Source organism: Corvus hawaiiensis, chromosome 3 (genome assembly GCF_020740725.1).
Source record: "Corvus hawaiiensis isolate bCorHaw1 chromosome 3, bCorHaw1.pri.cur, whole genome shotgun sequence".
Classification (NCBI taxonomy): domain Eukaryota; kingdom Metazoa; phylum Chordata; class Aves; order Passeriformes; family Corvidae; genus Corvus; species Corvus hawaiiensis.
The window spans coordinates 66813241-66839419 of NC_063215.1; the positions used below are offsets into that span (position 1 = coordinate 66813241).

At 38.7% G+C, this 26179-nt stretch overlaps 1 protein-coding gene across 21 annotated transcripts; it reads left to right on the forward strand.

Annotated features, from left to right (window-relative positions):
* Positions 1–25124, forward strand: BCLAF1 (BCL2 associated transcription factor 1). 21 transcript variants are annotated; one of them, XM_048296480.1, is made up of 15 exons: positions 741–921; positions 5727–5865; positions 6910–6983; positions 7992–8084; positions 8947–9070; positions 9956–10861; positions 12290–12961; positions 13074–13243; positions 15881–15986; positions 16887–16971; positions 17659–17834; positions 18976–19156; positions 22693–22839; positions 24403–24612; positions 24755–25124. In XM_048296480.1, the coding sequence occupies exons 5-15, from the start codon at positions 8967–8969 to the stop codon at positions 24758–24760; spliced, it is 2763 nt and encodes a 920-aa protein (XP_048152437.1). In that variant the 5' UTR covers positions 741–921; positions 5727–5865; positions 6910–6983; positions 7992–8084; positions 8947–8966; the 3' UTR covers positions 24761–25124. The 21 variants fall into 21 exon arrangements, 20 of the variants coding, with proteins under 20 accessions (XP_048152436.1, XP_048152442.1, XP_048152435.1 ...); XM_048296481.1 differs by having other exon boundaries at positions 8953–9070; XM_048296479.1 differs by lacking the exons at positions 741–921; positions 7992–8084 and adding an exon at positions 1–152.
* Positions 25125–26179: the final 1055 nt, after the last annotated feature.

Genomic DNA, 26179 nt, shown 5'->3' on the forward strand with positions numbered 1-26179 from the left:
AAAGCGCCGCGGCACCGCCATCTCCCTGCCGGTGCGCGGAGCACCGGCTGCCAATGCCGCTGGATGCCGAGCCGCTGCCTGGGCTGCGCCGCGCTACGCACGCAGCTCCTTCCAAGCGACTCCTGTGCATAGATGCGCACCCCGCCCCACAGGTAACCAGGCAACGGCCGGAGGGGCCCTGCGCCTCGCATCTCTTCGGGGAACGAGAGGATACAAGGCGGCAGCTTTTAGCCGCGGTGGTGCGGGGGGGAGCCGGGGCCACGGCGGGCGAGACGTGAAGCTCCCGGGCGTGGGGCTCACACAGCTCAGCGGGGGCGGGCGGCCGGCACACGCCATCTTGCTTGCGGACGGCTACCCGAAACCAAGATGGCGCTCAGGCGTTGAGCGCGGGGCTGGCGCTTCCCCGCCCACAACGGAAGTGACGCTTCGGAGGCAGCAGCCCCCCGCCTCTCCCGCCCCCCCTCCCCCCGGTGGTTTTTGCTTTTCCCCGCGGGCTTCTCGTCTCTTCCTTCGGTGAGACGGAAAATGGCCGCCCGGTTGCCCTAAGAGAGCGGGGCCGCCGGGAGTTCCGCCTGCCAGGTGAGGGAAGGGCGGAGGTGAAGGGGCTGCGTGGAGGTTTGGCGGGGCGGTGGCCCCGGGTTGGGGGGAAGATGGCGGGGGGAGTCTGAGGGGGGAGCAGTCCGGCCCCGCCCCGCCCCCCCGACCGCGCGGTGCTCGCGCGCCGTGCCGTCCCGCCTTCCCCCGCCGCGTGACCTCGGCGGTCCGCAGCCATTATCCCGATTATCCCGCGCCAGCCGACGGGAACGGGACGGGAACGGGCGGTCGCCGTCACCGCCCTGAGGTGGGCACCGCTTCCCGTGGGAGCCGGACCGAGCCGGTGTCGTTCCTCCCTGCGCCTGGACGGCGCCCCGGGAAGCGAAGGTAGAAGGGGAAGGGGCAGTGGGAGGCGGCAGCGGAGTTGCCTTGTAGCTGTTCTGCGGCTCCCGGAAACCTGGCGGGATAAGGGTGGGGGGGGGTGTGGGGAATGGGCGGCCCGCCGGCCCTGTTGGGCCTCCGCCCCGGGTGTGCGGCCTGAGGGAGGCAGGAAGGCCCCAGGGGATGTGGCTGTACGACGCTGGTTACGGGAATGTTAAATTTCCCCGTTATCCCTGTGGGTGTGACACTGAAGAGGGAGACGATGCCGGAGAGAAAGGATGCTTCCCGGTATTGGATCAGCCTTTACGGTCGTTGGAGGAACTTCCCTTCGAGTATGGCTGTGGTTCAGGCGCTTGTGCCTGAAGTACCCCACGCCTCCCTGCGCCTTTCCTGCCCGGATTGCAGATGCCCACAAAACCCCGTGAGGGGCCGCAGTGGGTTTTATGCCCTTTGCTGAAAGGGTCTATTGTGTTCCCAATGTTGATCATACTGTACTATGCAACCATTGCAGGATCGTTCCTGTTATTTCTCCTTTGCTTTGTAAACCCCCTACTTTTCGTCTTTAACTCTATGAAAATCAGATTCTTGTTTTGTGTGTCACGTTGATCCTTTACGAAGTCAGTACAGCTTATCACTTTTTTATCTCGGAGATCAAAGTTTTGTCCTCAAAGGAGCAGTTAAATTTTACTACAGAAAGACGTGAGGGCATGCAGAACAAAGGTGCACCTGACGCTGCAAGTAGTCACTGCTTAAGCAATGCAAATGTATAAAAATACCACTTAGAATAGTTGTTCTTGGTGTGGGAGGGATTGGTTAAACAGCGTGGAGTTGCAGGAAAATGCTGTCTAGCTGTTGTCTTTCTCCTCCCTCCTCCTCGCCCTCCTCTTTGATAATCACGTTGTTTTGGACAAAAGTGGGGCAAATGAGAACGGGGTAGAGGCTCTGGCACTGAGGTGTGCTCCAAGCATGCAGCCTGTGGCAGGGAGAGTAGGAATTTCGTCCTCCCACTGGTCGCTTTGGATGCTGAGTGGCAGGCCGTGCTGAATGGCCAGACGGGGTTTGGTGCGTTAGATACATCGGTGCTTGGAGCGCAAGTGCCTGTCTCTTGAGCACGGCTTTAGTAGGCTCAACCGTGGGGAGCAACTTCTCAGGTGAAGGCTGTGGCTGACAGAATCCTGGGGGCAGGAGGTAGGAGCACGTACCATGGAGAGGGGCCTGTTTGCATTGAGGAGGCAGAAAACTTGATGCAATCGCAGGAATCTAGAAAAAATCAGCAGGGAGCTGTTTGGAGCTAGGGTGCAGATATTTGGATGGTTTATATTCAGGCTGGTTGTCAAGGAGAGATAATGCTGTAGGGTTTGTGGAATGCCAGAGAACATTTGGGGTTTGTTTATAGGTGGTGGAGGTAGGTGAAGGAAGCTACTGAAGAAAGTGCTCTGTTTGTGTGAGAGTTTCTCCCAAAGGTATTCTGAAAAAGTGCGTTGCTGGCTTGTTCGTTGTGCTGGCACTGGCATTGTGCAGCTTTGTGGTAAATGGGATCTGGGAGGTGATGTGCCTGAAAAGGCAGCTTTTGTCCGGAGCAGTTTTCTTACGGATCACTGCTGCAGCCCACCAAGCACCTCTGAGAGTGTCAGTCTTGGAACAAATGAGGGCGGGAAGATTGCCTTTTCTGCAGCAGCAATTCGTGTAGTTCATCGCAGAGATTGTGGAAACTACGGTGTAAGGGCGTATGAAAACACAGCGTGTAAAACACACGCACAGAAATAACAAAGGCGGTCCAAAACAGTATGTGTCCAAAAGCAGCTAATTCCTTTTTGTGTATGCACACATTTCTTAGACACTTCAGTTTCTTTGTTTTTCAGTTAGGGGAGAAACATGGTTTTGTTTGCCAATAGTATTACATAAAAGACAGCTAACAATCATATGATGGTTTTGCAGAGGTGATTTTGCTGTTACTAGGATGCTGGTTTTTGACTTAATTTACAGATATTTTGTGTTATTTTCTATATAGAAATTAATGAATTGGGGGGGGGAAGTGCCTTTGTATGTTTTACTGTTTCCATTATATTTCCAGCATACGAAATGGGGGAAATAATGCTTCCCACCTCTTACTGATACATAACAAGATAGTTTGGGCAAATTTGCCGTGGAATCTTAGTATTTGTAGGAATCCAAATCATTGGTGATCCAATTAGGATGGATTTAAGTGACTAAGAAATGCATTCTATTCTTAGGTGTGATGTGCCACTGCTACAGTTGTGGACATTAAAAAAAAAAGAGGAGGAGGGAGGTAGAGAGTGGGTAAGAAAGCACAGCAGATGTGCAAGCATTGAATAGATGGCTTACAGTTCTGTCTCATTAAGACTGACTTTCTTTATTTCAGTGGGTGTATTATGAGAAACTATTACAAATTCTGTGGAATTCTTTGCAGACTGTCCTATCCCCTTTTGTGTTGTCATGGTTGTATAATCGTCGCATCTTTTGAAGCTTGAATCTCTGAATGAAAACACATTTTGGCAACAGCTTGTGAATTACTTAAACAAGATTTTGATTTAAATCTACCTGACAGCTCTCAAGTAATGTTTAAGCAAGAGAAATACAAACTACTAAATAGCTGTAAATGAAGGGTAGCTAAAATAATGGAGCTAAGAGGAAGCAGTATTTTGCTAGTGTAAGTGGGTATAAATGTCCTAAAACGTCTTAAACTTACATGTGATATATAACGTGTAAAATGGCTTAAGAGATGTGTTGTATGTACAGCCTGTGTACTCTTGATAAAACTCCAACATCAGCAGTGTAGTGAAGACTCCTAAAAGTAATATATAAAAGGAGCTAGATACCATTTTCCTTGTCCTTTTCATTTTTTTTATTAAACCTAGCAAATGCTAACTGTGTCACTTCCTCCTTACTGTGTTGCATGTGGTGGGATAAGCCTGATTCTGTTGTGTATCTTGTTTTTGCTTGATGGTCACACTTGCTGGCCAAGATTGATTGAAGACAAAGATCCTGTTGTATTTTTGGTTAAGAAACTTTTCTGAATGGGATTCAGTAATTGACAGGTGGTGGACTAGCCAATTTCCAGAAACAGTCGTGGTTTCTGTATTAAGTCTTGGTTGTTTGGGTGTGTTTGGTTTTAGTTATTTTGACTTTGTGTGTTTTTATTTTGGTGGGGTTTTGTTTGGGTTTTTTTGTTTGGTTTCTGGTTGTTTGGTGTTTTGTTTGTTTTTTTTTTTTTTAAAGCTGATTGCAAGTACTGTTAAAAAGCTTAAATACCACCAAGTTTGTTGCTTCTGAAGGCTATGCCAAGCTGGTTTCAGGGAAGCTTTGAGTTTGTGGTGCTGCCAAAAGAAGCAGTCCTGCCTGGCTGCTATTTCAGTTTCCCTGTGTTGTCCCAAGTGTTTGTGGGCTGTGTAATGAACCATATAAAAAAAATTTATTGAAAGTGATCCAGTATGTGGGTGCAGAAATACATAGACTGGCATAAGGGAGATCATCAGGAATGTGAGGAAACACAGGATAGGAGAGATGGGACTGTTTCTTTAAACTAGCAGAGCCACCTTATTCTGTGGAGCTGCAGCAGCTTCATTTGTGAAATCCAGATTTTTTAACATGGCAGTGAAATAGTTGAGAGCCAGGCATTTCCTTTCAAGTATTTAGGGTGGAAAGCAAGGGAAAAAGAAGCTTGAGTGGAAAAGAAGTGTGTGGATTAGAGCCTTGGCATTTCAGGCACAGATCATGCTCCTAGCAGTCGTGGTCCTTTCTTAAAAATGCTGGGTGCTGTTGATGACACCTTGTGTCACATTGTTGATGCCCACCCTTGGCCCAGTGTGGTTGCCCTCTGAGACAGCGACAAACGGTGCGTAGAGCTCTTTTTCATTGCTCGTTACTCCTTGTGCCCTTACTTGACCTGGTGTAGCCACTCCAGACTGGCCATGAGCAGGAAGAGGCTGTGAGTGATTTCATTTGCTGCTGTGAACCAGGATGTTGTAGGTGTGATGCTCTGAGGAACGTGTACTTTTTCTGTGGAAGTGTGCAGCATGCAGGAGGTTACTGTTACAGACGGCTGTTTTCCTACGTATTCCTGTTACTACCACAGTTCTTTCCTAAGTGAGATTTGATGAAGGTTAATGAAATTGTAAATTCTTGTATATTGTAAGAATATTTACACAGACCAAAAAAATCCTAGCTATGTGATCTTTTCACTTGTTCCTAAGTACGAGTGTTGTTTGGATAAGTGGGTCTTGTGTGTCAGGGTTTGTTTTACCTGTTACAATTAAGTGGAGACAAAAGCTGCAAATAGTTAAATGGTTTTTATTCGGTAGTTACGGCTTTCTATTCAAAGTACTTTTTTGAAAAAAATCGTTATATCCATACTCTTCTTAAAAAGAATTAAATGGGAAAAGGGTAGCAGATGTGTTTTAGCTGCCAGGGTTGGATGTGGTATAGCCAGTGTCTCGTTTAAAAACAAAGAAGTGTGCCTATTTTTCACCTTTGCTGATTGCTAGAAAGGATTTCTGAGACTGCAGAACTGACTACCAGTGTTTGAGTTATGGTAATTTAAGATCTTGTCTTCTGCTTAGAGTTTTTAAAAGTGAAGTAACTATCTTGTTCTATATCCCCAGGATCTAAAGACTTGTCTAAATTAGGATTTTTGATTTCAGCTAACACAAGTTTAAGTCAGAAATATAGATTATTAAGTATTCATTTAAAATCTTGGCCTGAACTTGAAGTTTGTATTGCTTTTTCTGTGCTAGACTTTTGAATGCCTTCGTTACCCTTTACTGGCTAATACCATCTCGCCTTTTGTCTAGACAAAATCTGAAATGGTCCGATACACTACTGTGCTCCTTCGGAGACTCATGCTTGCTGATGATGAGAAGTAAAAACTTAATCTTAATAAAGCATATATTTTGTAGAAATTGGAAATATCTTGGTCACTACTAGTGAATGGTAAGTGGACTTTTGAAAGCAGTGTTTATGAACACAAATGCTACATTTCCTCTTTTAGATGAAGAGAACACCTATGGACAAGTGTGAAAGTGTCCTTTAGGAGCAGTCAGTGTCTTACGCCTTTGGATTTAATTAATTGAATTGTTGAGCTGCAGAATTTCTGGAGATCCAGCATGTCTGTAGTGAACTGGGATAAAATTCCTGTTTTGTTGCTTGAGTGGAATTGAAAAAGGTGCTTAGTGTTGAGTTAGACTACAAATGTACATTGTCTTAAGGCTTGGAGGTAATTAAAAACTGGGGCCAGTGAAAAATTCAAACATTTGAGACTGGTTTTTTTTATTACAGTTATGCTTCCTTTCTGCATAACTGTAAAAGAGCTGGTTTTTGAAGATGTTGGCTCTTTAGGTGAAATAATATATGTATGCATTTTAAACAAGAAGTTATAATAGAGTAAGGCTTCTGTAACTATTGCAAGAGAAACCTTAAGATAAAGCTTTCACTGTTGGCCTAAGTTCTCATCCCAATTTTTTTTTCCCAATAAGATGGCTCTAGTGAAGTGCAAAGCTGTGTGCTAGAGCTCAGACTGGTCTAACAGTTTGCCACTGTCCTTTTTGCCTCTCTCTTTCTGGCTGCATGCTGTTATTTGCTCCATAATCCAGCTCAGTTTGGCCCTTCATTAAGCCACTTTGATAACCTCGTTATATGAAAGTGGTTTCTAGGTATCAAGAGCTGGTCACTGGAGGACCTGAAGGCTGTCAGGGCTGTTGTGAAGGTGAGGATAATGTGTTACACAGCCCTGTTACCAGGGCTGATGAGGAGTGGTCATGTGTGGAAGGGGAGTAGGATTTGCCACTTGGCAGTGGCTGGCTCTTGAGCTGCTCCAGTCTTAGTGTGCACCATCATGGAGTCCAAGAGTAAATTTGCTATTTCTTACGTGTTGTCTTTTCATGATAAACAGATTAATGTTTGAACCCATTTAAGCAAAAGGGTGCTGCCTTTTAGTGAATGTTCATGTCTTTGACAGTCTCACTTTTTGTTCTATAGGGATCAGTATTGCTGAAAGCACAAATAGAGAGTTTTGAAATAACTGCTTCATTGACACCAACTAACAGTTGGAGGTAAGTTTAGCTTAATTCTTCTTTGAATGTTCTGATTGAACTGAGCTATTGAAAATTCAATCTTCTTTTGCTTTCCTAAAATTCATGCTTGCAGTAAGAAGCTGCAGTATATAAAACTGTCTTGTAAAGATCAACTGTACTTGTCATACGTAGAATGCAAATAATTTAAAACTGAGATTGTATTCTATTATAGACATTGTACATCTGATGTTTGGTTTGATAATTACTTGTAACAGAAAAAAGCCCCACCGGGTTTTGTTTTCTGTCACTCTTGGAAAATGGGTATGTCTTAAACAGTTTTACAGGTCTAAATTTATGTTGCCTATAAGTATTGATCCTAAGAGATTACAAGCCATTTTCTGTTAGTTTAATTGAACTCAATGAATTAGAAAATACCTTTTAAGTATAGGTTCTGCAAATTTGCTTTTTAGTGGAAAGAGCCAGTAAAAAAGAGCATTCAACATAATTCTTCTTTGCCAAGGTAAATAGTTTTTTCTGGGTTACATGGAAGGCTAGTTTAGGTTCATTTTTTTCTGGGTTAGCTTCAGATGAGGTTACATCTCTGAGGCCATGCAAACTCTTGTGGAGAAAGTCATATGGGGCAGGAGGAACCAGTTGATGGGGAAAAGTTGATCTGCTTTTCTCTTTCAGGTTCTCTTAGATGTGTCTAAATTCTCTGTAATTTTGTTAGCTTTAAATTAAACTCTAATGTTGTTTTTGTCTTTACATAATTGAAATACCACCCAGGTAACGAGAAATATTATATAAGGTACCTTGTGACAGGAAGTGCTTGTTGTGTTGAGCTTATATTTTTGATATAGTAATTTTAGGCCTTAAAGCCTGTTTGCAATACAAAAGGTAAATGTTTGGTTTTTTCCATTTCTGTTTTAATTATTATTAAACAATGATTATTGAGCATTCGAAGGCCTGAAAATGTGTAGTTGCTTGTTCATAGTTTGTATTCAGGTTGTCTAATGTGACACTTTTTTTTTTTTTTTGTTTTTAAAGCTGGGCAATTTCAAAAGAAAATGGTAATGGGTCAAAGTTTTTATTAATTAAATTGGGGATTTTTAGCCACTGATCCGAAAAGAAAAGGAAAAGGTGTGTATTTTTTTATGGTTAGCACTAATTCTAAATATCTATTATGACTGTACATAAGAAGAAATGATAGTTTATTATTAATTACTTTCTTTTAGTTCTCATTGATTTATAATCAGTTGTAGTTTTTTTAGTTTAATTTGTGCTGAAGCATGTTGAATCTTGTTGCAAGCCATTAGTTGTTTAACTAATTGTTAAAATCTTTAAGTTGGCCATGCATTTTACATGTAGACTCAAAAGCAAAGTTAATCTAAAAAGATGCAGGATGGGCATCTTGAGCAATGAAAATTCGGATCAGAGTGAGTAGCTTTAGTACATGTGGTTAAGAGAAGTAGTACCTGTGGGTCAAACTAACAACTGCTGGGCCAAATACTTCAGGGCTTTTCTTTGCTCATGTAAAAGGTGCATTATAGAGGACTGTAAAGTCCTCCCGGAGAAGGAACAGTGCATTGGAAATGCAAGGGAACTACAAACTACACAATAGCTAGAATTTTGTTACACTATATTAAGATGTCCAGAGTTACATTATTCTTCCCTTGATTTGCAGAAATGGTTCATTTTCTGCTGCTTCCTCTCCTACAGGATCCGTGTGCATTTGAATCTGGAAAAAACCTTTTACACTTCATCTTTTCAGAGAAATTGTGTACACTGCAGCAATGTGTACACAAATGTGGTTGAGCTTTTAATTTACTAATAAATGTACTTATATTGTCTCCAAAGCTCTTTTTGTTTAGCAAATGCTATTCTACTTTCTAATAGTGTCATTTTAGTATATGCAAATTTTGTTCATTAATTCATTTACATGGACTCTAAATAGTTGCTTCCATTTTTTCCCCCTCCTCTCATTGCTTTTCCTTTTGGGAAGGAATAGATCTACTGGCAAAAATGGGTCGATCTAATTCTAGATCACATTCTTCAAGATCAAAGTCCAGATCTCAGTCCAGCTCTAGGTCAAGATCCAGATCACATTCAAGAAAAAAGAGATACAGGTAAGTTGACGTCTTACTGCATGAAAAAGTGATTTGGTATGTTAGTTTTTGTCTGGAAAATGTTTTTCACTTGCATGATGCTATGGCAGAAGTGAGCCTGGGATCTTATTTCATTTTAGGCAATAGGTAAACCATTTCGAGTGTAATTTCTGTCACTTTATTTAAATTTTTTTTCCCTTTTCCTATATCTCAAGAAAACGTCAGAATGCTAATGGTTCTTCATGATTTCTGGCCCTTTTGTTTCTTCCCTTCCCCTTTTCATTATGTTTTTTTCATCCAGTCTCTTTCCCTGTAATTTGTTCTGTAGTTCTCATTAACCTTTTCATATCTGAAGTAACTTAAGGCTTCAGTAGATAAGCTTTGCTGTATCTTGCCTTCTCAGTTGCCTCCAGCATTTTCCTCATCTTACTAGTGGACATCACCATCTCCAATAAAATAAGTGGGTCAGTTGAATGTTTACTGCCTCAGCTGCTGCTGTCCACAGGCTGGCATATTAAACTGGGGGTCATGTCAGTCCTTGTTCCAGGCTGTGAACTGTGGTGGTGGCTGAGAAACTGAACGCCATGCTCCAGAGTGGTGATAATCTTTACTAAAATGGCAGGGGAGGCCACTGAGACTAGTAGTGTCTTAATCACCTGATGCTAAGTTTCATAGTCCTTAGCAGTATAGACGTGTTTGTTATAACTAATATATTACAGAAATAATAAATAGAGATTGTAGAAGTTACTTTAAGACCAGGAGTCTGCATGCTTTACCATTCTGACTGCATCTGAGAAATGTAGCATTTCATGTTATGGAACTTTTTTTTCTTTTTCTTTTTTTTTTTTTTTTTTTTTTTCCAAATTTTTCAGTTGTCAAATGTTAATGCTTGCTTTTTAATTTTAGTTCTAGGTCTCGGTCAAGGACGTATTCCCGATCTCGGAGCAGAGATCGTGTTTATTCTAGAGATTATCGCAGAGATTACAGAAATAATAGAGGAATGAGACGTCCTTATGGTTACAGAGGAAGAGGTAGAGGGTATTATCAAGGAGGAGGTGGTAGATACCATCGTGGAGGTTATAGGCCTGTCTGGAACCGAAGACACTCCAGAAGCCCTAGGCGTGGCCGCTCACGTTCCAGAAGTCCAAAACGAAGGTCTGTGTCTTCCCAGAGGTCCCGGAGCAGGTCTCGTCGATCTTACAGATCTTCCAGGTCCCCAAGGTCCTCTTCATCACGTTCTTCATCCCCATACAGCAAATCACCTGTCTCTTCCAAAAGACGTGCGTCTCTGGAAAAGCAGGCAAAGAAAACTGAAGGGGCTCCTTTGCAAGACAGTCCCTTGAAAAATAAATCACAAGATGAACAGAAAGATACATTTGAACATGACCCATCAGAGTCTCTTGACGATTTTAACAAATCATCAGCAGCTTCTGGCGACATTTGGCCTGGCCTTTCAGCGTATGATAACAGTCCAAGGTCACCCCATAGTCCTTCTATTGCCACCCCACCTAGTCAGAGTTCATCTTGCTCTGATGCCCCTCTGCTTAGCACAGCCCACTCAGCAAAGGATACACCTCAGCATTCCCATTCCATTCAGCATAGTCCTGAGAGATCTGGCTCTGGTTCTCTTGGAAATGGTTCTAGCCGCTATAGTCCTTCTCAGAATAGCCCATTGCATCATATCCCTTCAAGGAGAAGCCCTGCAAAGACAATCCCATCACAGAGTGCCCCCCGTGAGGAGGCTCGAGTGCGGTCGTTTTATCCTGAGGGCAGTGAACAGGAAACTGCAAAAGGTGGAAAGTTTATGAAAAGGTAAGGACCAACTTATAAGCCTACTGTTGCCTCTTAAAAATTCTAATCTGTTCAAGAGTTTTGTCAAGATCATCACTGTACCTTGGAAAATGCATTATGGAACTCTAGTAATACTAGTCTGGTTGGAATTGAACTTGAAAAATACATATACCTTTTCCTGCTAAGATGCTTCAAGGTCTTGACTGTTGGCTGTTAGAGATAGGGACATGTATCCTTGAGGAAGAATTGGTTTCTGCTTTTCCTTTATGGTTTATTTTCTTGTACTCAATTTTTTACTGTTAAGAAAAATCTTAATTGAAATAGTGCATATAGACTTGCTGGCTTGATAGTGAACTCTGTTCAGGTATTTCAAAATTTTAATGCTTCATGTAGTTTCAAATGCAGATATTCTGGAAGTCTAAAAATGCCGATCTTGTGCAATAATTTCTTTATGTTGACATAAACAGCATCAGTTGCTAATTGTGTGGTGCAGTATGACAACTGATGTCTTGAATTGCATTACTTATCAAAGAGGGTAGGTCTTGGTATTCTTGGAATATAATGCTGTTGGTGAGAAGGAAGTTCAGTGTATGTTTTCCAGGGAATGTAAAATTCTTCAATTTGTTCTTTAAAAAGTTTGACATAGTAATTTTTGAAAGTTGTAAAAATCTTACTGGCATTAGGCTGTTCCTTTCTAATGTGACTGGTGCTCCAGTGTATTTTTTTAAAAACAGATTAGTGAGAAGAGTTGTGACTATGCTATATACGCTTGACTGTAGGCTTTTAAATCAATTTGTCTAGTCAGTGATTTATTATGTAAAAGAATTACTGCTTAGGAGATCAAAAATACAAGTTCTCTTGGATTAGATGTGTTGGTGAATGTATTAGAACCTGTGTGAACATAGCATACAGATCAAGCAGTGGCTGAAATAATAATTGGTGTGTTTCTGTGTTTAGGAGAGCTGCCTTCTAAGGGTTCCCTGCTTGTACACAATATAGTGAATGCACTAAGCCTGTGCCAGATTGTGGAATTACCTTAGTAATGTGCAGGATCTTGAAAATAATTCACTTTTTTTATGGTACTACTTCAACTCTTTCAGTAAAAGAAGTGCAAAAATGAATTGTCTGAATTTTCAAACTTTATGTGAATTTGATGGAAAAAATTACTAGTGTAAGAGAATGTGAAACTGGGTAGTGATTAAGAAAACAAGCAAGTAAATTTCTAGTCATTCTACAGATAGGCATTATATTCTTCACATGCCTCCATTAGTGCATAAATGACAGTGGATACAGTGTTAATGGTGTGCCAAGCATTGCATGCTGAAATTAATTGCTTGGAGGAATGTATTTTCATCTTCTTCTTGGTGTGGGATTGACACGAAAGAGGAATGCAAGTGAACTGGAATGAATGCAATCCAGAGTTACCAGTCTCTTCTTTGCTATCCACAGGTACACAGATGAAGAGTCTAGAGTATACCTGCTTGATAGGGGTAATACCAGGGAGAAGGAGGCCCAGAAGGAGAGAGGATCAGAAAAAGGGAGGACAGAGGGAGAAAGGGAATGGGAGGAACAGGAAACTTTAGATTTTTTCGTTGATAAAGAGACTGGGAAGGAAAAGTTTAATGACTCTGAAGGGGAGGACACAGAGGAGACAGAGGATTACAGACAGTTCAGAAAGTCTGTCCTGGCAGATCAGGGTAAAAATTTTCCTACTGCATCTCACCGGAATGCTGAGGAGGAAGGAACCAAATACAAATCTAAAATGTCAATCAAGGGCAGTAGAGAGAGCGATGGATTTAGAGATGAGAAAAGTTATAAGCTTAAAGAGACTGGCTATGTAGTGGAAAGGCCTAGTGCAACAAAAGATAAGCACAAGGAAGAAGACAAGAGTTCTGAGAGACTAATGATGAAGAAAGAAACTCAGTCACCTGAGCAGGTAAAGTCTGAAAAGCTCAAAGAACTCTTTGATTACAGTCCTCCTCTACACAAGAATCTGGATGCGAGAGAAAAATCCACCTTCAGAGAGGAGAGCCCACTTAGGATCAAAATGATAGCCAGTGACTCCCATCGTCCTGAAGTTAAACTCAAAATGGCACCAGTACCTCTTGATGATTCCAATAGGTAAATTATTCCGCTTTACAGTGTGGTTCTCCAACTGCCTCCAGTGTTGCTTGTATTTATTTAAACTAGTGCTTTCTTTTTGTGTGTCTCTTTTGTTGTTGATGCATTTTAGACCTGCTTCCTTGACTAAAGACAGGCTGCTTGCTAGCACACTTGTCCATTCCGTCAAGAAGGAGCAAGAGTTCCGATCCATCTTTGACCACATTAAGTTGCCACAGGCCAGCAAAAGCACATCAGAGTCATTTATTCAGCACATTGTGTCCTTGGTTCACCATGTCAAAGGTATGTATTTAATTTATTGTACTGGCTACGTACAAGTCTGACAAGTTCATTTAAGCCTATTTGCTGTTTCTAGTAAGGGAGATTTCAGGCCTCTTTGAATGTTGATTTACCCAGACTTTCTTCCTGTTGAGGTATGCATGAAAATGATTAGAAAAATAATAGGCACAGAAACTAGGACAAAAAACCCATGAGCGGTATAGAGTATAATAGCAGGTATTCTATGTTTCTGGATAAAATTTTGAGCCTAGGTAGCATAGAAAGTTTGAATTTCTGCAGTGTAGTTTAAACATACTACACCAGTCAATTTTTCTTATTTTTTTTAATGACTCTAACATAAAATTTTATATTAAATGTTGCAGTGTGGGTTGACAGATCTCTTTTGACTGTAAATACAATGGCATTCCTTTTGGAGCACCCTAGAGGTCATTTCCAGATTCTTAATAGAAGGGGTTTTTTTTCTCAGTAAAATTTAAGAAAAATTGTATATTAAATGGTAGTAAAGTTCATGGTGATAATATGTTTTATTCCTATATGACAATATTTTCAGGAATTTCACTTACAGAAATTTGGCAGTGGCTAAATAAACCTCCATTAAATGAGTTACATACTAATTATTCTCTGGTATAACAACAGTAGCTGTTTTATATAAACACCAAGAAATACCCTTAACAAACCAAGCACAACAAAAGTCCTCCCTCAAAACCACTGAAATCCAAACCTAGACCATCAAAGTAGATATATTTCACTTAAGCCATAAATCCTCTCAAAGTTTTTTGATGGGAAAATAGATAGTTCCTAAAACCCCCTGGGGATGTCTGGAGTGTTCTTTAAATGCCTTTTTTTCTATAGCATTTGCTTTATTTCAGTGGACTGTTTTCTTGCTGTTGTGTTAAATGTAACTGAGATAATATAAAGCTGGTGACAGTAATTTTGCCGTATCATCTTAGTAAAGGAGAAATATGGAAATACTTAATTAGGTACCAGATTCAATGAATCTGTCTGTAAGCATTGTTTTTACAATGTGTTAACTTCTAAAATTGCTGAGATTTGCGTGCTAGAAATATGTGCTGACATTCAGTTAAAAATCTCGTTTTGTTGACATAATTCAGATTACTAAGGGAAATTATTTCCTTCTTACTGAATTACTTATAAAGTAATAGCAATAATGGACTATGATGATGTATTAGATAAAAAGAATTATTGGGATACCTGTTTAGTGTATAATGATTTGTTGTGAATGTATCTATTTATTGATATATAAAGAAATGTAAGACTCAATCCAGTGAGAGCTTCTGTAAATTTTTGCTTATATGGTACGTATGTAGCTGTAGGTGAAGATAATACTTCTGGAACTCTCACATGTTGATCACAGAATAGACTTTTTCTGTAAATTTTTGTATGTTGAATATCTGATAAATTTAACAGCCTGTCTGGTCAAGTTACTAGAATATGTACAGTTATGGTTGTTTTTGAAAGCAGAACATCTCTAAGTTTCAGATTTACTGTGATCTGTGATCAGAATTTTTGTAACTTTTTTGACAAACTGAAGTTATGTTCATTATTGGTGTGATGCGACCAGTCTGAACAGCTCTTTATTAATGTAGAGCTGAAAATGCCCAGTGATGTTTTCTTTTTCATTGTAACTAGGTCCTGGAATGTGTTTTGAAATGGCAAAATCCATGTTACAAAAGTAAAATAGCTGTTGAAAGATACAGATGCCAAACAGGCAAAGTTGAACCTTCTGTCTTCCTGGCAAAAATGGCATAAAAACAGAATTGCTAGCTCAAATTCCTGTGTTTGATGGAATTATGATTGAGGCACTACCCTTGTAGTGGCCGTTTCAAGTTTTAATGGTTGGTTATGAGACAAATGCTGGATGCCGGGCGGTAAGTTGATACAGATGTATGTTGACCTGTTAAGCAGATAGCTTGCTTCATATGTAACATTTCATAGCTCATGACTTTATGTATTTCTATATTACATTTAAACACATTTGTTGAGCTGGTTTAAAAACTGAGTTTTGCTGTGGCTGATTTAACTGTCTCTGAAGGAAGGAGAAAATTTGTCAGAGAAGTTGTCAAGTTTGCCAAGATGCCAGATGCTTAAATGAATTTATTTATGCATAGGTGTGTTAAGAAATTGTATTCCTTTAAGAACAGACTTGCTAGGTCATTCATGTAGTTATTGCAGTGTACGTTACTTAAATGTTTTCACTAATTCTTATTTTAAGTTATAGATGAGATGAATGGTAAAATGTACTTGCTGCAAGTATTCATGACTCAAAAGTAATTTCACTTTCTCTTGTGGGCAAAGTATAAAATAACTGTTTAAGAAATTGCTCTTTCTCTATTATTAGAGGAAAATGTCATTGAAAATGAGCAAGTCCAATCAGTAAATGATGCTTGAATTAGATGTGATACAGTCATGGCATAGTAGACTTGCAGTGATGCTGTGCGCTGTTATTTTGTTTGGGTTACAGAGTGTGTAAAAATAGGGAAAACGCCACATTTGCTTCTCCTGATAAATTTACTGAAAATACTGTGGGTTTTGCCTGCTACTTGCCTTTCTGTCAGGAGTAAAATATGTGTCAGTTGAATTAAACTAATGAAACAGTGTTTTTCCTATTGTAACCAACAGAGCAATACTTCAAGTCAGCTGGAATGACCCTAAATGAGAGGTTCACTGCGTATCAAAAAGCAACTGAAGAACACTGCACCCGACAAAAGAGCCCAGAAATACATAGGTATATGCTAACTGCATATGCAGATGCTTTGTGTTTCAGATAATGTCTTCTGATAGTTCTTTTGAGAACCCAAAATACCTTTTCTAATCTGTCTGAGGTAATTTGTATAATTACAAAATACAAAAAAAACCCTTCTGTAAAAGAGAACTCATCTGAGTCAGGTCTGGCTTCATCTGTGGTTTTGTGACAGATGTCTTCTCTACCTCTGTATCTCATTTGGGATATATTTACTTTTCTCACATGCAGTGCTCAAATATTGAGGGGCATATGTCTTGAAGATGAAAAGAAGCCCTGTACATGCATCTTTCTTCTTCAGTGTGAAATGTTCCATCTCATACTACTTTAGTTTTTGTGTGTGTTAATTTACAGCAGTTTTTTGAAAAATCTGAGAATCTAAAAGGTAAGAAGGTAGGCATGCAGATGTAGTGTTTGATCATGTGCTCTAGTTTTATGATGCAGTGGACTATATTTGTGTTGCATGTGAGGCTACAGTATCCAACTTTACAAGTTTTCTTGTTAAGAACTTTTGACTTTACAGCAAACTATCTTAGGTGCTGATGGTTTCTTGGAGGGGGTGGGCTTTCAGCTGGCTACATATAACTGATCCTTTTGAAAGGAAGCATTAAACATTTTTTCTGTCTTTCAAGCTTTACTTAAAATGTGAAACATCAGTCTGCCTATTTTCTGTATTTGTGTTTTTAGCATACTTCACACAGAACAGAACAATGATTTTTAATTTTTAGTCTGCTTCTGTATTCTGGTGGTGAGGTTTAGTAATGCAAAAAGTTTATTCTGCTGTAAAAATGCCTTGTTTGTCAGTTTTCTGTTGAAATGAAATGTCTGAGGCTGTTAAAAGTCATGTACATGTATGGCAAGACACTGCTTTTATTTTACATTTAGGAGGATTGACATCTCTCCAAGTACCCTGAGGAAGCATACCCGTTTAGCAGGTGAAGAGAGAATCTTTAAAGAAGAAAGTCAAAAAGTAGGTTCTAAGTAAATGTCCTATCTGTGCTTCTAAACTTACTAAACTTAGTCCCCCTTTAAATCTCAACTTCATCTTTGTGTTTTCTGTATAAAATATAAAAATAATTTGTATTTATTACACCTGGAGTACTTGCATTTAGAATTTTTTTTCCTTTGAGTAAAACATGTTACTAAGAAGCTGATTTATGTAGCATGATTTTGTCATATTAACAACATGGTATGTAAAGTCAAGTCTTCTCCCATGCTTCCTTTCTTCTTGCATGTTTCTTGACCACTAAGCTGCCCAAGGACAAAGAGTAGGTTTGGGGCAGAGGGAAGTACCAAGATGGTCAGTGAGTGGTGTGGTTGAACTGCAAAGGTGCTTGTGCTCTGTTTGAAAACAATTCACCAGAAGAAATGAATACTTAATTATCTCCCCAAACCATGTATTGTGGTCTGTATTGTCAAAAACTAGACACCAATTGGCTTGGTGGGAATGCTTGTTTGAAATTAAATTCTCAGCTGTTCTTTTTTTTAGATGTAGCCATTGCATGTAAAGGGTAATGTCAGTTTGTGTGCTGAAGTTTGTTGAAAAATAGGTAAATTCTATCTTTTTATTTCAATTGATGCACAACTTGCCTTTTCACTGAGATTGTCTTGATGTTTTATTTCAATATTTCGTTCCAAAATATATATTTGTTTACAGGGAGATAAAAAATTAAGGTGTGATTCTGCTGATCTTCGGCATGACATTGACCGACGTAGAAAAGAACGAAGTAAAGAGCGAGGAGACTCAAAGGGTTCCAGGGAATCCAGTGGGTCAAGAAAGCAGGAGAAAACTCCAAAAGATTACAAGGATTACAAATCTTACAAAGACGACAGGTAAATATTTGAAGTCCCTATAGAGGATTTTAGCTTCTAATTAGTCTTTTGTAATTGTAAGCTTAATTGCTTTCAATTTTCAATGTATAATGGAACATTTAATTTTAAACAATTAAAATTATTTGTTTTACAGCAAATATGTATTATCTGTCTTTTACACGGCTTATGGTGGATGAGGACAAAAACTTTGGAATAGCAAGCTAACACTGAAAAAAAAAATGACAAATTAATCTGTCCTATTATCCAGGCTACATCAGGAGGTTGGACTTCAATGCAGTACATTTCTATAAACAGTTTGTGTAAGAACTTTGGTTCGTTATGCTTGATTCCGCACTTTTTCAACTCATAACACCCAGAGTATGAGAATTTTACTGATACTTAGGTTTTAACATGGGTGAGAAGGGGAATTTTTAAATTTTTCTCTAAAGCCAGTGGGCTGTTTTAAGAAAAAAAAAGTTAGCATATCTCAGTGGATACTGTGTAGAAGTGGTAAGAATTACTTCAGGTATGACCTTTCTTTGAATAGAATGTTAAAATCTTGTAAATTGGGTCAAGTTAATACCACTATGGGGTTACTAAAAGTTTCGCTGTAGGAGTTTTTTCCCTGCTTTGTATTGTATATAAAGTGAATTTTTACTTACGCTTCCTGTTTCCCATTTACTTTGACTCTGGTATCCACATTTTCTTCCACTGGCTAATTTCCCTACAGCCGGCTGTGTAGGGAAGCCCATACCATACCTCTCAACAGTGTGCAAACTGAACTGTGTCAAGTTACTGTAAAAGTTTACCTTGAGGGTTTTTTCCCTTTAAATTCTGTTTTTCTGCTTCAGAAGAAAGGCAGATCTTAAAAGTAACAGAATCTCTTCATGACATCAAAATCTAGAAAAGCTGTATTTTACAGTTTGCAGACTGCTGCTTTCCAACTGCCAGCAATAATAAGCATTAAGTGCACTTAAATGTGTCAGAGGAGGCTGGAAAGTGGAAATATACTTCGCCTTAATATCTCAAATATGTAATGTGTGACTTTATAACCAGAAGGGGGTTAGTTTTTCATAAAATCTAGAGACTCGGTTTAGTATAGCATGTTACAGACTATCTAGTATGTTTAAAATAGCACATAGTGGTTTTTTTTATTTTTCAGTAAACAAAAAAGAGACCAAGACCGTGCTCGGTCCTCCCCATCTTCCTCCCCATCTTCTTCCTCATCCAGTTCTCGAGAAGAAAAGGATTGCAAGAAAGAAAGAGATGAAGAGTTCAAAACCCACCATGAACAGAAGGAATACTCTGGTTTTGCAGGAGTCAACAGGCCAAGAGGCACCTTTGTAAGTTTTTCGCCTGTTCTGCCCCCAAATTATGAACATTTCACCAATGGTAGTAGTGTAACAGAGAAAACGAGGGAGTGCTGCAGTGTTTCATGTTAGGCTAGACTTATTTTTGAGTTCTTTATGTGAGGTACCAAACCTGAAATATTGAGTCTTTTTTTTTTTTTTCCCCACCCCTCCCCAGTAGCAGTTAAATGATGTGTAAATATGCATTAGCCTGACATTAGAGATCCTAGCATAAGGCTGGAGAAAAGCATTTCTTGATTATTCCTTGCTCTTCTCTAATAATGCTGTTTCCTAACAGGATCTGAAAATTTAGTGTTCTATAAATTTTAAATCTTGGGTCCTGTTACCTCTTAGCTCCCTGCAGCTTGTTTTTCCTTCTCACTTTGGGTTTGGTTTTGCCCTCCTTTTTGTGTAATGCCTGCAACTTGTTAAATAGAGAATGGCACATAATTAAAAATCAGTGTCAAACTTGAAACAGCTGTATTGAGGAGATGGTATACTTGTTATTTTTCTGTTTCTTTGCTTTGGACTAGCCACTGGGCATGAAAGCTCATTGATTCACCTCCAGAATGTATTTAAGCATTGTGATTTGGAAAGTGGCATATTGACCACTATAGTCTTCAGAAAGATCTTAAACTTTCAGATTCCATGTTAATGTAGTTATTGATATATAATTGGGAAATGTAGAAGCATTAGGAAAAACTAGGAATCAATCAAGAAGGCCTTGAAAAAGATAAGGAGCCCTTAAAAACACCATACAACCCAAACCAAAAGAAAAAAAACAACCCACAAATAGACACCACACACCCACCCCCTAAGACCACAGCAAAACAGACCTCCAAACTACAGCTAAACACATAAAATAGTGCAAGTTCTGTGTAGGCTGGGAAAAACGGTTTTACATGATAAGTAGGAGTAATTTCATACTTCAGTATTAATTCCTTAATGTAGCCTGTAATTCAGATCAAATAATGGTAAAATGCGTTGTTTGGTACAAACGTTTAGTCATGCATAAAATACATTTTGAACTACATAAAAGGGTGTCTGAAATGCATGTGGCATGTGCCAACACCTGAGGCTTGAATCTTCCATCTAAAAAACCGTAGCTACCTAGAGGAAAATTCAAAGTTGTAAATTTCTAATACTAAACGTGCATCATTTCCTCCTTTCTTCTTATTTTTTTATATAGTTATGCTATGGAACTATGTGGCATAAGTATATAAATCCCTGGATGGTGTAGGCATCAAATATGACTATCAGCACAATTTCTAGCCGTATAAAATAATGGCACAAACAAAACAGAAGTTAAACAAAAGGGAGCTCAAAACTCCATCTGCTCAAAGAGATTTAGTGGGAGAAAAGTCCTAATTGGTTGAAGCCTTCCTGCTTTATAAAACCGGATTATATCTATTGTGAAAGAGATGCTACTTCACATGCACTTGAGGTAGATGAGAACTGGAAAGTTAATAGACTTCTACTCATTTAATTGCTAGTGACTGCCAGTTCTGTCTACGCAGTGATAGCAGGTTAATGTTCCCTAACAACGTTCATGGTCACACACAGGCTTTTGGGACAAAGTGTCTGAGCAGGTCAATCTAAATAGGCCAGCCCTGCTGACTCAGATCTCCACTTTAGTGATACATCTTGGATGGTATCAAAAATACAGACCAGGTAGCGTAGGAATGTGTTTGTAAATACAGGCTAGTAGTGGCTGCATTCCAGTGAATACTGCTTTGCTTTTGGAGTAAATAAAATGCTTTGGTTGTGAATCCTTCTCCTAACAGGAAGCCTTGGAGAATGTAGCATCTCCCCTATCCAGCAAGCTAATGTTAAATCAACAATGTTTTTTTCACTAACTCCAGCTGATATGCAATTCTGTTGGATTCTAGGCTTCTCATACATAAGCATCATGAGTAGTTTTGAAATATGAACACAGAAATAAGTAGAATTTTTCAATGGCAATGTCATTAGTATCCATATCTGAAAGAATTCTGGGTAGCAGCTCTATTTAAAGTGAGTTTTATAGAGAAAATATACTCTTGGGGTTTTTTTTTGTGGTGGTCTTTGTAACGAGCAAGCCCATGAAGATAACACCATAGTAGATTTTATGTCCTGTAGTTCTTTACCTGAAAGATGATTTGGTAGGGAGAAGCATTAATAAAATGGTGAGGAAAAGTGTAGATGTTTTTCTTAAAAGGAATCTGATCACAGGACCGAATACCAGGAAACGCTGATACCTTTTTTTTTTTCCTCTTTTTAAATCCTGTCATAATTCTGTCTGCCCCCTCCCTCAGGTTACTGTTTCTTGTTCCCTAATTTTGTAAAGCTGTTGGAAATAAAAAAAGTGTGTCGTATTTCCTCCCTTATACAGTTAGTCTATTGCTTTCCAAATGACTCTCCAAGAGTATTGGATCGGTCTTAGGAGTCTTCTACAGATTGTTTTTCAGTCTGTTTGATTTCAGAGTAATTTTAAATCTGTTCAGCATAAATTCTGCATCAGAAGTTTCGGAGCTTTGTGGAACTAAGTATGCATAATACTTATCTTTTGAGTTAGTTAATTATATACATTTTTTGGTCTATGTTTATGAAACATGCGTATTTTTAACAAATTAGTTTCCAGTCATGTTTTTGTACTATTACTCCGAAGATGCAGTTCTGTGTTTTTAAGTAGGTTATTTGTGGAAATTGTGTTCTGTAGTAACTGCAGTTTTTAGCAGTCTTATCTTCCCAAACTAACCTTTCTTCTCCCCTTGGATGAAGAATAAACTCATTTAATGTTTTCTACAAGCTAAGTATTCACATGCTGAGATAACTGTATGCATTACTACTTAGTGTATTCTGAGTTAAGGGTGGTTTTTTGCTGTGTGACTTTCTAGCCTAACATTTTAAAACCCCAGTAATTCATTATAAAGAATTTTTAAGACACTCTTTTTCACTTCGGGCATTGCTACTCTGCACAGTACATACCAATGATTTTTTTCTGAATAAAGAATTTACTAATTTGAAATGTAATTTGGCCTAAGGATACACTTTTTGAATCTTAGATAAAAATGTTTGAGTAACACACAGTGGATATACTCCCTTGAAAATTGCACTGTTAGTATGTATTCTAGAATCACCTTTTCATAACTGATACACTTGACTCCATAAATGACCTTTCTTTTCCTCCTGACAGTTTTGTCCCTGTTTCAGTCTAGTTTTCCCCTTGTTTTTTTGTCTGTGAACAGCTTCAGAAGCTTCTTGTGACCTTTTGCTCCAACACATTGGTTTACTAGCAGTCAAATTTCTTTTCACTGGTTGTGGGTGAACTTATGCCAAGAACTCAAATGTGTTTCAATTAAGTTTAATAGAATCATTATTTCAAAATGAATGCTTGAATATATTACTTAAGGTAGAGTGTGAATTTAAAAATGGTTTTCCACTTGCAGATACTGTAATTAAGCACAGAAAGAGTATTTTCAGTAATAGAGAACTTGAACTCTACTTTGTGGTGTTATATAAATGGATTAAATGACATCTTGGTTAATCAGTTTCGAATTAGGGGCAGAGGAAGAGCCAGAGGAGTCTTTGCTGGAACAAATACTGGTCCCAGCAACTCAAATACTACTTTTCAGAAGAGACCGAAGGAAGAGGAATGGGATCCTGAATATACCCCAAAAAGCAAGAAATACTTCTTGGTGGGTGTGGAGAACTCGATGTCTTATGCATGCTTTTGTTTTTTCAAACTTTCTACAAGCGTAGAAGTAGCATGCATGTATGGATAAGGGACTGCAGTAACTGTGAGAGTATCAGGGTGGCTGTAGTGGTTGGTTCTACTTATCTTTCATCTTTCTGCAGCAGGCTGGCAGTAACTGAGGCCTAACATGGAATTTATCTCCAAAACTTTCATCAGGGAGTGGGGAATAAGGCAGGCTCAGACAAAATTTGTTAAAACCAAACTTGAAACCAAAAAGACTTGTGCTGTGTTTTCCTGGATTTACGTCTGTATGACATTTGAGATCTTGTCTTAGTTTGGTCTGGAAGTCTGCAAAAGTGGAAGATCAGAAAAAGCTGACAGTACTTGTGGATGTACATGGGCAGACTCTGTTATGAGCAGTTTTCTGCTCTTAGCTGAGCAGCGTGATAGTCATAAGAAAATCACCACAGTTTTGATGCCTTTTTCCCATCTGGATTATGAAAGGAGGACCGTTGATGTAACCATTCTAAGTAGTGTAGCACAATGAATGTGTGGCCTCTGCTCCAGTTATTTCCGTAACAATGCAAACTTTGAAGGATATTGTTTCATCATTGGAAAATGATAAGTAGTGAAGATGGGACCTTCTCCTATATCATTATAGCTTGTTACAGATATGTTAACAGGTAACTAAGAAATGATGCAGTCCCAATTCGGCCGTTTGTCTAAGGAGTTCTCTGTCTTTCTACACATATCTAAACTTTCTGATCTGTAAACAGATGTGATAATCTATTCATTATACTAGAACAATCAATTGTAGCTATTAAACTTGAATTTCTAAAAATATTTTAAATAAGTCACCCTTCAACTACTTCTGTGTAATAAACTGCATTATATGGGTGTGATATGTGTTTAATAGTTCAGACTTCTTTCCAAATCACAAGTGAAAAAAAAAGTATGTTGAAGCGAAAGTACCTCACCATTCTAAATATAAACTTTTTTTATATTAAAAAATGGTCTGTAGATTTCATGCAGTGCGTGAAATGATTGTCAGAACTTACTGAACTATGTAAGGCTCTATTTGGTAGCAAGACAGCAAACTTTAGGCTTATTAACCAGAGAAACTGAACTATTGTTTGTTAATGTTAGATTTAAACAGTTTAAACTTAATTTGCCCTACGTTGTGCAAGTGAGGCAGGTTTTCTGAAAACTGCCTGCAGTTACCTCTTCTTATGAAGTATAAAGAACTCCCTAGAGCTTCTTCTTTTAAAGTAACGATTTTTCCCCTCAAAACTAGTAATTTTTAATTCTGACTGAGTGTAAGTTACAGACAAGTGATTTGTTACTAACATTTGAGTAGATCCACAGCAAATAAGGGCTCTTAAAACAACTTTATTGTTGTGGTTTTAGTTACAGCATCATGCCTTTTAAGAATATACCTCATAATTACGATCTGAAGAGAACTTTTAAACAGTTACATTATTTTATACATTTGCTATAGAGTACTAACATTAAGGAGTACATTTAAGAGGTGTCTAACCTTACTCTTTGTCTGGTGTTATTGTAGCATGATGACAGAGATGATGGTGTGGATTATTGGGCCAAAAGAGGAAGAGGCCGTGGTACTTTCCAGCGTGGCAGAGGGCGTTTTAACTTCAAAAAGTCAGGTAGCAGTCCGAAGTGGACACATGACAAATACCAAGGGGATGGGATTGTGGAAGATGAAGAAGAAACAATTGAGAATAATGAAGAAAAGGACAGACGCAAAGAAGAAAAGGTAAATCATTCAGTGAATTGCGGATTAGACAGTTCATCTTGCAGTATGCCAAGTAATTGGATGCATGTCGGGATCACTTTAGCAGATTCCGGAGTTGGGTTATTAACAGTTTACAACAAGACTGTTTTCTTTCTTTCCACAGGAATAACCTGGAAGAAAGCTGTAGCTGAAAGAGCAGCTCTTGCACCACCCACACAACATTTTTAATATGTTTTTTTGTTGTCAAATGAATGTAAGCATTTTACTTAAATTTTACTGTTGGAAAGTAGTTTAGAGAGATTGTTTTTGTTTTAAGCCTTTAGAAAAAATCATGATATAGTAAACTATGTTAATGATCGTACAGGTAGAAAGTAAAATATTTGTAACAACTTTTAAGAAATTTTACTGTTTGTTATATGCAGTGTAATTCTGCTTTGTCCAAATATATGGTCAAGTACAACTCTAAAAGTTTTGATTCTCCCCTATGTCTGTGTTTTATTCTGAAGTAAACTTACAGCTCTGCGCACCTGAAATCTTGGAGCAGCATTTTTTACTGATCACTACTTCTCTGTTGCCTTTATATAAGAATTGTAATTAAGGGTAGTTATCCAGTCACAGTATAACCAGTTGTGCAAAATGCTGATTGTATGTTAGTTCACAGGAATCAGGTTTACATAGTGATAAACCTGGATTCTTATTCCACTCCGCAAGAGTGCAGCAAGAATGTTACTTAAGCAGTGAAATCGTCACTCTTCATTAGTAGCCTAAGAAATACGTATGCGTATGAAGACTACAGTGAATTTCAAGTATATTCTTTGATAGCTTAGTCATCAGCAGAACACTTAAGTTAAATTGGTGGCAGTATCAATCTAGCTTCTTTTTTAGCAATTTCTTTTACAGTTAGTTAGATTCTCTTTAGTTTTCTCTATGTGGGCTTGCCTATCTGGGTATATAATCTGGCAAGAGTGAGTCAAACACAAGTACAGCATTTAAGTTAAAATGAGAGGGCAGGGCAGTGGAAGGTGGGAGGAGAGAAATTAAACAAAACACCACAAAAATCCCTGGAAAAATAAAGCAAGGTATGTTAAAACCTGAATTGGTAAAGGTAGTTCATACATACCAGAAGTGTGAGAAATGAAGCTTAATCTTATTTTCTTCAACACTGATTTCTAATAGTTGTGCTGCAAGAATTTTTGTAGCCAAAGTGCAGATGTTAGTCTTTTTTTTTCTCTGTTCTTTTTTTAAACAAAAATAACAAACCCACAAGCTTAGTAGTAGGTACACACTTAACCTCTAGAATGTTAAGCATGACAGTAATGTACTTGAATTACCAGAACAAGGACATTCTAATACAAGATCACTTTTTTTCTTTCTCGAAATGCTGTAGATAAACTAAATCTTAGTGTTATATGGAGTTAAAAGTGTAGCTGTTCTTAGTCACCCCTTGGAATGGCATAATATCTTTAAAAGTAGAAAAAAAAGAAAAGGAAAAGCTTTGATAGAGTGTTTGTATTAAATTCCTATATAATGTATGCCCTCTTAGTTGCTTTACTGTTAGGAGGGAGCAGTTAATATCTGCCCTATCCAA

Excerpts from the sequence above, each read along its gene's own strand:
- BCLAF1 (XM_048296479.1), top strand. The coding sequence starts at position 8,967 with ATGGGTCGATCTAATTCTAGATCACATTCTTCAAGATCAAAGTCCAGA. Across the intron at positions 9,071-9,955 it reads TCAAGAAAAAAGAGATACAG|TTCTAGGTCTCGGTCAAGGA; the intron begins GTAAGTTGACGT and ends TTTTAATTTTAG. Across the intron at positions 22,840-24,402 it reads AAAGCAAGAAATACTTCTTG|CATGATGACAGAGATGATGG; the intron begins GTGGGTGTGGAG and ends GTGTTATTGTAG.